General features: G+C 44.5%; 1 protein-coding gene across 1 annotated transcript; it reads right to left on the bottom strand.

Moving 5' to 3' along the window:
* Positions 1-1,360: 1,360 nt before the first annotated feature.
* LOC136441396 (notch-regulated ankyrin repeat-containing protein-like) lies at positions 1,361-4,871 on the bottom strand. The gene has a single exon (XM_066437672.1). It carries the CDS (start codon positions 3,982-3,984, stop codon positions 3,646-3,648), a length of 339 nt encoding a protein of 112 aa, XP_066293769.1. The 5' UTR covers positions 3,985-4,871; the 3' UTR covers positions 1,361-3,645.
* Between the last annotated feature and the right edge of the window lie 7,365 nt (positions 4,872-12,236).

Raw genomic sequence — 12,236 nt, 5'->3', positions numbered from 1 at the left:
GTGGAAGGGTTAATAATGTGTGTAGATAGCGCGGGGGGACTGCTGGTATCCTAGGCAGTCGGTACTCCGCGTTCTTTTCCCCATGCATCCTATAAATCCGCACTATTCTATTTAGCCTAAAACTACCAGATGCCGTGGACTAGTGTTGGCATATCGCGACCTATCGCATGGTCTACTAATGTGACCCGTAGCGAGGCACACGGGGTGATTCTGGACAAGTATTTGGGGGCGGATTTGAGAGGGTTTAGAAAGTTGCAAGGTGAGTTTATTTAGGGGGCCTGGGGGATATACGTACTGGCCCTAGCAGTGTTTGGAATTAAAAAGTTTGGCTTGACTGTCCACGAAGAAAATGGCACATCTAAAGCATCCCAGATATACGCAGAAATGTTCCTCTGGATACAAGGATCGTAAATAAATAAAACGTGCGATTATGAAACAATCGTTGGACATAAAAGCACGGATGTGGATGAACAACTTTCCTCAAAATTGGATGGCAAATAAGGTGACTTAAATGGGAGATACCTGTGGTAGAGGAGGGCAAGTTCTATTGTGGACCAAGAACCACCTGGCATACCAGGGCCTTCGCCGGGCAGAGCTCTATTCTGTTGGCGTAGTCATGCATTTAATGTAGGGAGGCCTCGATAGGTAGGCTAAGGGATGCTACCGGGTCTTTAAAAGATTTCTTTCCGGTACTACTGGCTGAAATATATACATCTAACGCGACTTAACTTGACAGTGAAACCATTAGGTGCTTATTCGTGGTTTTATATATTTCTACCCTAGTCTAACCGGAGATATGTGGGTCTAACTTTTGTCAACTGGGTGTAAGAAGGTCAACAGGCCTAGGATTGACAAGGTGCTCCCTTGGGGGGCTGGGGTGAGAGGGGTCAGCAAGGGGAAACCTTCACAAAATACAACAACACAATGGTCTTCCTAAACTTCGTTACAACACGGGAACAACAACAACTAGGGACATGAGCAGTCAGTGAAAACTAGTTTACCGAGTCGGTGATTGTTTGCTGTGATTTTGGGGAGGTGTGGACCAAGAATAAATTCTTACAGGAATCAGAGGATCTAGAGGACATTATCATATGAGTAATTATGAACTCCGTCGGTCAGTATTGACCATGGTCTATAGGACATACTGTACAACTTAGAGGACACTTAATGAAATATGCATCAGCATAATCTCCAAGCAGATGTTGGGGAGGCTAAACCGTTTTCCTAGCTGTCCTTTACTCTCACAAACTGCTCACTTACAAAACTTGTAGATTTAGCCTTCCCCAAACATCTGCTTGGATATTATCATAGAGTATAATAGACAAGTAAAAAACAACAGACAAGAGATTGGAAACTATGATTCAGCTTGACGAGGAACGGGTTTTAATTTCTTTTGGCCATACTCGTTCGTCGGTCTGACGTCAACATCTGTGGAACTCTTCTATTCATATAAAATTACTTTGTTCAAAATTATAGGTGATATGTATTTATATAGGCGTTATAATATTTCTTAAATACCCTATTCCCCATAATTATTGACATTTTTTCAGTCGTATCTGTGTAACGTTATACGGTAAACAGCCTTGTGGTGTAGCCCGCCTATATCCAAGAGGGAGGTGGTTGTTTCCCGAGTGTTGGCTTTGTCAAAAACTGGAGTGGTTTCGCCTTACCAGGCTTTAAAAACTACCCTACACAAATATACTTCACGAGTTCATCCGCTTTGTTCTGGTAAGCCTGTACACAATTTTTCTTTCAAAAACGTCAGTATGAGTTATGGCCAGATTTCGTAACCATATCTGCGGAATGTGGCTACAAAAGGTAAAGGAAAACCACTCCGGTACTTGAACAAAAGCCAAGGTGATCATATTAATAGTACAGAACATCTAGAAAGGAACGTCTATTTACATATCAAGATGAGAAACAATATAGTCCCTGTGGAACAGGCCGGGTGAAACACACACGTATGGCATGGCAGTAACTTCATAATCAACTCCAGTCCTCCACTGAGTAAAACCGTCCACAATACTGTAATTTTCACATGCTCAACATTTTCCACCGAAACAAGGCCACAATTTAGCGTCAACACAGCTATCTATCTATCTTAACGAACCGTTGTTTTCAGATTATTTTTTTTATAACGTTAGCAAAGCTGACACAAAATTGTTGACTTTGACCGGGGAAAATGACCGTGCGTGGCACGTATATTATAGGTATGAGAACATATACAAAAAGTTGTATATATATCTGCTAAATCACTTACAGTTCTGGGTTTAAACGCGCGCCAACCGGAAAGTTGTGGGTCGTCCATTTTTGTGAAACTTCGCCTCCTGTAGTATCCAGAAAGTGTTCTGTTCTTATGCATTGGTTGTTGCACTGAAATACCTGACAAAAATCCAAGTTGATGTCTCGTCCTGTATGTTGCTACAACTGGCATTTTTGAAACCAGAATCCATTTCGACTGTTGTGTAGCCCTCCACTTCTTCAGCTTGTGTAGGTAAACGGCAGGACGCTAGGTTGAAAGGCGTTCTATATTCAAATCAACGGCATTCTTGTTCCATCTGTGCGAAAAGCCCCTTGTCTGAATGGGGGGCAAACCGTTGTGACTGTGGCTTTGTTCCGAAAAAAGTGGTCATCTTCCGCACAAGTCGAGAGAAAAATGTCACGATTTCAGCGATATCTGTACATTTATAAGAAGTCTTACCGGAGGTTCTTAGCTGTAGTTTGTGTGGTTCTTGTAAGGAGAGGTCTTGTTGTTGCGTCCCGGATTGGAGAGCGTGTTTTTTGGCGAGATGTTCTGTTTTCTTGTGACTCCCGCCGGCCCCTGAGAGCCAGCGTTCTGGCGTGAGAAACCGGAGTGTTGCATTCCACAGTGTTTACTGGCACCGATACACAACACGGGCAAAGACAAACTCTCGTACCGTGTAGCATTCAGCGCTGTGCCGACAACTCTACCAGAACGTCTTCCGGTATGCCCAAGCGGTACGCCTTTTTCGGGAACTCTTTCCTCACCAAAAAAATCAAAATTTCGGATCCCACAAAAGGAATGGGGAGGGGGGCGAGGGTTTACAAAAAAAGCGACAGATTTGAACGGCACAGGCCCCGGTTGGCGCGAGTCATGGGTTCCACTTTTTTCTTTCATTAAAACATGAACATTGCAGCTTGGAGGTAGAAAGACGGTCGCAATCACACTTGTGTAGCCATCTCTATAATTTGACTAGCAACTCATTCGGTCCAACTGAAAAACACGTCGTATGTGTCCGACTACTAACAAATCAAAATGCAGCATTGCGTCCAAATAACAAACACTCCTCCTACCCGGGTGTCCGGAGTCCATAGGTCCTAAGAAAAATGTCGCACGAAGGTTCGATTCCCGAAATCCTTGCGACTTTCCACCGATGAACGCTTGTGGAGTCACCGTAGATCGGCCGGGAGGGGAACTGAAGTCGAAAGTCTTCTCTGTTGCATTTTTCTTGTGCCTACTGCGAACTCTTCGACTTCCACCGTCACATGCCTTCTTCTTCTTGTCTTTTCCCCATATTTCCACTGCACATATAAAGTAACTTTCATAGTCTTAGAACTCCTATCTAAATTGCAGCAGCATAACGTCCACGGTTAAAAAGATCCGGGGGTCGAACCCCGTCCCTGCTACCGCTTGCCACTGCTTTCCCTAGCGCTCATTATAAGGTATAGAACAATGTCTTTATGGCCACCGTACGCCGCTATGTGCAGCGCACTCCAACCGTCCCGATTCGCTAGTCTAACGTCCGCTCCAAACTTCACAAGCAGCTTGACCAGCTCCAGGTTCCCGTCCAAGACGGACTGGTGCAGCGCTGTCTGCCCCTCGGGATCGAACACGTTCACGTTGACCGCCTTCTCGGCGAGGAGACGGCGGAGGGACCCCGTGTCCCCATTCTTCACGGCCTCCTGAAAAACTTGCTGGTGGTGGGCCGTCTCGGTCCTCATGGCCAGTTCGGTTTGACTCATCTCGTCCCGCCGTAAAGCTTCCCTGAAAGCCGCAAAGAACCCTGTCCCTTCCTGCGGGTACACGACGAGGAACGTCCCGCGCTGGTAGTCTCAGCGCTGCGCTGCAGAAAATGTCCGTCCGCAGGCGATAGAGCGGCTATGGTACTGCCTGGTCTGGGTGGGTTCTCTCCGTCACTGGCCACTGCTGCACTCCGCCTCAACCGCAGCCCAGGAAAAGTTCAAACATTATCATAACAAAACCATGGGAAAACCTTATCCCCGCCAAATACGCCTCCTCCAATCCGGACACGGGGTTATCGGGCACGACGACAAGTTTCCCGCCGCCCATTGGCCGAGGGGAAACCAGACCCGCTCCGATAACAAGGACTGCGGCAAAATTCGATATTCATGAGCCGAACCGTGGGAACTTTCTCACAACGACTTCTCCTGACCCCGTTTGATTGGCAGCTGTGTGGGACGGCAGCGTGTCAATCCCCGCCCCTGTGGGAAAACGGGAAACCCTGCACCGACCACAGGCTACCCTACCCCGCTCTGCACGTGAGTCGCCAAATTGTTGTAAGATTTGGAGGGAAAACAGCCCGGTTGAAGAAAAGTCGTCCCCCGGCCTGAGATCTCACTCCTGTGTGGGAAGCCAAGACTTTCGTCCCGCCAACCGTGTCAACTCAACTACGCGTATTTCCCTCGCGGCTATACTTAGCAACACTTCTAGAGGCTGAGATGCCACCGGCTAGAGGTGAAGCCAGTGGGAAAATACCCGAGGTCACTTTCCTTGCTACGGAGTCTGAAATCCTATCCAAGCCAAGGAGCCGCATTAGTGCGAAGCCGGCGACCATGTTTACAATCGTGTTTTGCTAACCAGTAAAGCCCGGATCAGAGACGGACTCGAGGGTTTTGATCCAGTACTTGAACAGCTCGCCGAGCCCGGCGCGTGAGAAAATTCACCCCACGGGGTTAGGGACATTTTTCGGGACCACCTCCTCATTAGTGGCGAGTTGTCGCACTAAGGTGCGAGAGTTACACCCTACTAACAATTTACCGTGCTTTGCTTTGAAAGCTTGCATTGGCGCTTTCAATAAACAAATCCCACCCCAGTGTCAACATATCTGAAAACAAACAGCAAGTAGCCTTACACGTCGGTGTGCCTGTTTGTAGGGGAGGGCCCCGTGGGAAAAAGACGGAAAGGTGTTCTCTGTACAGTTTCTCACCTGTCGTTAGAGCGAGAACGTTTCTAGTTCATTGTACTCACCCATGAGAAACTGTCAAAAGAACAGACTACTTCTTTATGTCGTCTATCCTGTAGACTTAGGAGATTAATTTTGAGAAGTGTATTTTTTGTCAGCTAGTGTGTGTTATTTTTCACGCCAGCAACTATAAACAGAACCTCTTTCATGTCACCTTCTTCAGAGACGACACAAGGAACCTTAAAGAAAACGTTTGCTAGACACGTATGGTTTCTTGAAGGCAAACACTTCTCGTGGGAAAGCACACAGGTAAATCATTTCGGCCCCCATTACACCAACAGGTAAAGTGAAGATCCTAGCTCTGCCGGGAAACGCGTAGGTTATACACCAGGGTTATCACAACATAACATCATACTTTCCAACTCATTAGTCGACTTAACCTAGAAACAGTCGAGAGGGTCAAAGTAAAGAATGTCACAAACAGACTATACAATCTGTGTGTGTGTGTGACTTTGTGTGTCCCAGTCAACATAAGGTGTTTTCGTGGGAAAGATAGGACGTGTACTTCCCAACTTTCTCACCTGGGCACGTGACAGACTAGAACACATGTTTTCTGACAATCAGTCATGCTCTCTAAAAATCGCCTTTGTGTGAATCGTAAATTGCTCGTCAACATGTCAACATAGCCATTTTGTTTCGTACTTTTACTACAGCGTTTTATACTGTCAATGTCACTATAGAAAGAAAGAAAAAAAGTATAAACACCTATAAAGGGGGCCTTGATAATATTCACCGCCGTACTATATAGCCTATATAAATATGGCAGAAGGCAACAACACACTAGCAGTAATATAGGCGCTTCTGTTCCCTAGCGTGGGAAAAATCTTCTCAAGTGTCAGTTTCTTGGCGACCTGAGGTGAACAAGAACACCTGAGGTCGGCAGGTGAGGGGTGCGCCATTGTTACAGGTAGAGCGTGTGCCGCACAAGTGTTATATGAGTCTGACCCCGCCGTGGGAAGGGGGGAGACGCCATTAAACGTGTTGTTTCAAGCTATGTTCGTGTTAAATCATAACTCTTAAATGTAAACAGCGCTTATTGTGTGTATACAAAGTTACTGACTACTGTTACTTTCATTCTGGGCAATAACAACTTCAACCAAGGCCTGCTTCAACGGTACAACATCTATAACGCAGATGTGTTTTTTTTTGGTGTATTTTACCAGATGATACATTTTCTGAAGCATTTTTTCGGGGTATATCTAGATGAACTTGAGATTTCGCCCTGCAATTCATTTACGAGCGCCACACAGCGGAATTCTTCCATGATGTGACTGAGAAGAATTTCCTTATTGAGTTTTACTCACTGATGAAGGATACTAGTAGTGGATGCTATCAGAAACGTCTGACTCTTTGGAGAATGTATCCAGTTTCTTGATTTAGTCATTGAGTAATGTCTAACCTTCATCGACGTACCTTCGTAGGGTCTGCGCCAATGTGTATAAATAGCTACGTAACTAGCAATTGTCACGATTGGAATTAAAATTCAAACATAGTACCCCGACTCTAGCGTTGTGATGCAAGGGATAGCCGACAAGACTCTGGAATATATTCTCCAAGCAGAGGTTACGATCGGGGGGCTAGTAGTGGTCGCGATTCTAACGCTGAGGGAATCGCGACCACTACCAGCCCTCCGATCGAAACCTCTGCTTGGAGAATATCTGGAATGTGCCGTGGGCAAAACGAAACGTCCGAAGTCTGCCCACCATTTCCCGCTCAAATTATGATGATGACAGAGTGTTTGAGTGATCCCGCAGCGACACATGATGGGCATATTACTGGACTGGTTCGGTTGGCTACTTATGACCTGTGTGTGTGTGTGTGTGTGTGTGTGTGTGTGTGTGTGTGTGTGTGTGTGTGTGTGTGGAAATTTTGACAGAATATTTCTTTTCAATCCAAACTAGAAGTGACATTCGAAGAAATCTCACATATATCATGTCCTTGTTAATGTTAGATCCATTTAAAGACGGAACCTTATTCTACACAAGGAGGTTCGATTCCTTCAATCCTTGTTCCACAAAAGCGTGGTCGCATTGACGTCAAAGAGACTTATTTAACAGTGCGGCGCTTTCTACAAAAGCACCTGACTAAATTACTTCCCTTACCCGGCGATTACAGATATGTGCGATCCGCAGACGACTCCTTTCGCGTGTTCAAAGCTGACGAGGCGTCAGACACTGTCCTTCAATTGTCCCCGGGCTAGACAGAGGTACATAGCCTCCGACACGGGCTCCACAGGGGGAATACCAACACATAACCTCTAACAGGCTTCACGGGGTGCTCAAAGTCGCTAAACATTTGTTTTGAAAAGTATTTGTGTTTGTGCGTCTGAAAAAACAATTTTTAACGGTTATCAAAAAAACAGCCAAAATACTACTAGTATTAGTACAACATTTGTGTAGTTTGGGTCTGCATATACCATTGATTGGCATTTTGATACAAAATTTGCGTTTTGATATATGTTAGAGTTGAGCTGGTGTCATTCTAGTACACATTTCCATTTTTTGAGCAGCATGTACAAGTGGAAAACGGGGTCAAGACGTTTGATCTCCTTGAAAAAAGTTGAAAAGTGTAGCGATAGTTCTATCTAGCGGTCAAGGTTCGCCAGTAAGGGTCATCCCTGTGCCCAGCGGGTCGCGGTTAATTTCAGTCGGGCTCTACGATGTTGACCTTGCCAAGTGCGCGGTGACAACCCTTCAGAAGACCCGGGGTACGCCGCCGAAGTCTTGACGCCGTGGGAAAATGTCCAAATGCCGACTTGGAGGAACAAAATCTGGGTCGCGGAGACTTAATTCGCAAGTGTCGGACGAAAATCAATCACAAGAAAGTGCGAAAAACACTTACGCAGAGACGTTGTACTTGAGTGCTTGATGTAGGCAGAAACATTTTCCTTTTCCAAGAAAAGATGTTGAACGTGACGCGAAGACTGAAATCTCGAAAGCCTCCTGGGTCAACATTTGAAGAATGAAATGACATATTTTACATGTTCTTCCCTAAGAATGGTACCTTTTCAAAATCGTATGATAGTTAACGTGGCAGTCTTTTTGGAGGACGATGTCGGACGATACCTACACGGTGTTGCACGACAAATTTGTTCAGTAGCGTTACTTTGCGCTCACTATCTCAAGAGTTTACCCCCAAACACTAGGTATTGCCCACCCCGTAGGCGAAGCTCTAATACTGCTTGATATTTCAAACCAACATGGAGAAAAAATAGGCCTTTGATATTTATTTTTGACGGTTTGCAATTGATCGGTGTTATATTCATACAAAAAATTACTTTAAATTTTTATCGTTGTTGTTCTTTTCTGAGCTGTAGGGTATTGACCTCCAGTCCTGATACCGCCGTCACACGGACTGTTGCGCACTGATAGCCTAAATATTAGTCATCTTGTGTTTCGTACAGCCCGGAAAGATAAGAATCCCGGCCGATAAGACTTGTCGGAAGTCGCCTGAAACGCTCCACGACGACCAGGAATGTGGACGGTCAGTAGCACGTGTCCCCAGCCCTCCTGAGTGTCGGTACAGGTAAGTCTAGCCCGCGCGGGTGGTTGTCTACATACACACCGCCAACAACACCATCATACATATTCATCATCCCACGACCCCGCTGACAAACGGCAATAAACACCTCGCGACCACTTCACCTCGTCTTGCCAAGTGTTGGCTTTGGGACGGATTATCTCCGTTCGTCTTTGAAGGATTAGCGAAGAGGTATCATTAGCTATCACCTGGTGACAAGGCGTCAATGGTTGTTTGAGGAAGACGAGACGTCGCACCAAGACGCTAAGGCTTCGCACTGCGACACCGTCTTCGGGCACACTTTCAAGTGCCGTCGTCGGGTAGTGTCGAAGTCGAGCGGCTCTCCTGTGAAAATCGTTTTCAGCTTCGTCGTTTCGGTAAAGTCAGGATGTCAATAACACACCTGTCCTTCTCTTAACCTCACACTACAGTAGAGAAATCTAACAGCATTGGCAAATGGTTTTGAACCTCCTTGATTAGACGTATTCCTTCTTATTATTTCTATCGTGACAGATGTGTTGAAATTATTCACTTTTTATTCGCCAAAATAGTTACTCAAGCAACTGGATAGAATTTTGAGACAGTCAGACCGGCGTTTCAGACAGCATCCGCTTTCCGTATACACTTTTGACTGTTTGAAAATTCATTTTCCCCATGCATGTTTGTAAACATGTATTTTGTTGTGACCTGTACTTAGCTATAGTTGGGCAAAAATTAACAATAAAGGTCTTCATCCACTTTTTGAATTATACTGAAGTTCGTCGGAACCCAGTCTATACGAGCTAGAAAGTTGAAACCTGCTTGTTCAGTATGTTCAGGCGTATGTTTATTCAAGGAGGTTTTAAACCTTCTTAGTCTGTTAGAATACTGATAGTCACAAGGTACTCCACCTGAACGATCGTTTGTTTACAGTTCGGTAAATATTGGGATTGTCAGTACTTACAGATCCTTTAGTGCGCGGTAACTGTAGGGAAAACATTGGCTCGCCAACATAATCCTATAAACGGTGCAGTTAGAACAAAATGGGGACCATTAAGAAGCGCAAATGTTTCTTGGGGAGTTGCCAAATTGTGTAATTGTTTCAACCGCGGGGTAATTCTTTAAAAAAAAAGATACTAGTACATGTTTTACTCACTTCAGTTGAAAGGTGTTTCTTTTTCAGTTGAAAGAGGTGTTGGTGAAATTGCTTTATTGCACAGTGTGTCAAAAGTTGCTCGGTATTGTACCTCAATATTGACTTCGTCCGCTTTATTATAAAAATCTTACTTCAGACTTGAAAAAGACAGGCTCCCATGTGGCCACATCTTTTCTTCTGTTTTAAAGATATAATCCGTGCAATGTTTTTAGCAATTGAAGACCAGAACTTAACTCAGTTATCAAGCAGACGCCAGACATGTGTGATAAAAAAGGTTCGTGGGAACGTGTTGAGGCATTCTCACCTTTTTACACATTAATGACTTACAAATCACACCGAAATTGAGGTCAGTCCTGATCTGAACTATGCCTTCTGGTACCACATCTCGAGCAAATGACACAGACCTGCCGACTCATGTGTGCAGTATAGTACGCATTCACCCCGTCCTTGAAAACTTCTTCCGTCACCTAGTTTTACCCGAGATTTCGGTCGTGGGAAAACCTCGGAACGACTTGAGACAGTTTTGCCACCTCGGCCTATTAAAGCCTGGACAATCGAAGCTGTCACACGGTGACCCAGCTCTATCTGTCGCACCTTTTGTGACCCAAATCGCACTGAGCCAATTAGTAACAGCACCGGAGGGTACAGCAAGGCACATTAACACTACCAAACGACCAATCTGTATCTTCGGCAATGTGCTTTCTTGATGGACAGTTTCTTAATGCTTTTGTCTTTGGTTAATTCAGGTTAGTTGAAGATGAGCTATTTCGGAGGATATTTTGACGTACCCCCTAGGGAATGGAAGTTGTGGAAGGAATGGAGTACAAACACACTCACATGTCTCAACAAGGAGGTTATCTTCAAACATTGATCACCATCTTTTAACGATTCCCTGACAATTTTGAGGACCAAATATCTCTTTAAAATCTGTAGTGAGTACAGTACCCATTAGCAATTACTCAAAGAAAGCCGCCTCGATACCCGATAAAAGTATAATCTATGTTACTCTTATAATTTCGCAGAAGGATTGAATGATACCGTAGTAATAGTTATGTCATGGTCAGTAATATAGGTCAACTGAATAGCCGGTGTACGAAGAACGTACAAAATTACGGGGATGGGGGTGGTGGTGTCTGACAATTATACCGTTTTCTGATCTAGTTTGACTTCAGAAGACTTATTTTGCTTGCTCTTTCTTATCACGTTATAATTTATCATTATTCTATCATTATTACTAACAAAACGAGGCGAGAAACTAAATCAACACATGATTATTCCGATTTAATTCTTTGACCGGTTGAATTCCTTTTTTGTTTCCTTTCCATGTCGACTAGATGATTGAATATTTCCCCTGGCAATTTGTTTTGGACTTTAATTTATTTGTACTAGATTATTTTCCGGGCCATATGTTTGCGTACTTAATGGACACATGAATCTAAAATGACGCGATGTCCAGGATTAATTAGCTTGTTTAGCCGCTGGGTATTTTCACAGCCTTCATAACTACGATGAAATCGCCCGATAAAAAAGTGCGCAGTTTTATGTCAATATTTACCCAGGCCGGTAGATACTGTCTTGTTTGCTCAGGGACATTTATCAAACTTCCCCGACGCGCTACCTCAAGATGGTATCGATTGCTGCCAATCAACCTTTATATACACAAACTGTAAGAAAGACAATATGAGACAAAACTGATACACGATGTATATTGAGTAGCGATGCTTCTGATCTCCTGAATTACACATGTACCTCTATTTTCACGACCAGCAGTCGACAACATACAGGCAACAAAAATAAGAGAGAAAACTCGTGTACATTTTGTATGTATAGACATTTTTTTCAAGAAGGGTTGTTTATTTTGTAATCGTAGACCCACTATGATATAAGTACCAGGCCCTCATATTTGTGTAAATAAATTTATCACAGAGATAGATATGGACGATTTTTGTCAATATGTTTATCGCTTCGCGAGTGCTTGTCATTTCATGTCGTCAGTGCGTGTGTTTAGTTATTGGTGTTTCAAACGAAGGAATCACAATAAGTAGTCTCCTATCCACATCTTCACACGGTATCATTACGAAAGAAACAATAAAACAGACGATCAGGCTATACTAATTACAATTAACGTTACGTCCCACGCCAAGGTCGAACGGCGGACATGCGCGCCCCCCTCCCCACCTGTTGGGGACATTTTCCCACGGGTCCCGGGTTGACTTTACAAGTGGCCGGGTCAGATCAACACGCGCTCATAGAGAGGGATCGATCCCGGGGTAAAGGTCGGGTTGCCCGGCGTGATGGTAAACAGCGTGGATCGGTAAAAGTTCTGATTGTGAGGAGATACGTTTTAAACTTGTTGT

Source organism: Branchiostoma lanceolatum, chromosome 9 (assembly GCF_035083965.1).
Source record: "Branchiostoma lanceolatum isolate klBraLanc5 chromosome 9, klBraLanc5.hap2, whole genome shotgun sequence".
NCBI classification, from domain to species: domain Eukaryota; kingdom Metazoa; phylum Chordata; class Leptocardii; order Amphioxiformes; family Branchiostomatidae; genus Branchiostoma; species Branchiostoma lanceolatum.
This window is presented reverse-complemented; position numbering and strand designations above follow the sequence as displayed.

Bases quoted from the DNA above. Each gene is read 5' to 3' on its own strand.
- LOC136441396 (XM_066437672.1), bottom strand. From the start codon at position 3,984: ATGAGTCAAACCGAACTGGCCATGAGGACCGAGACGGCCCACCACCAG.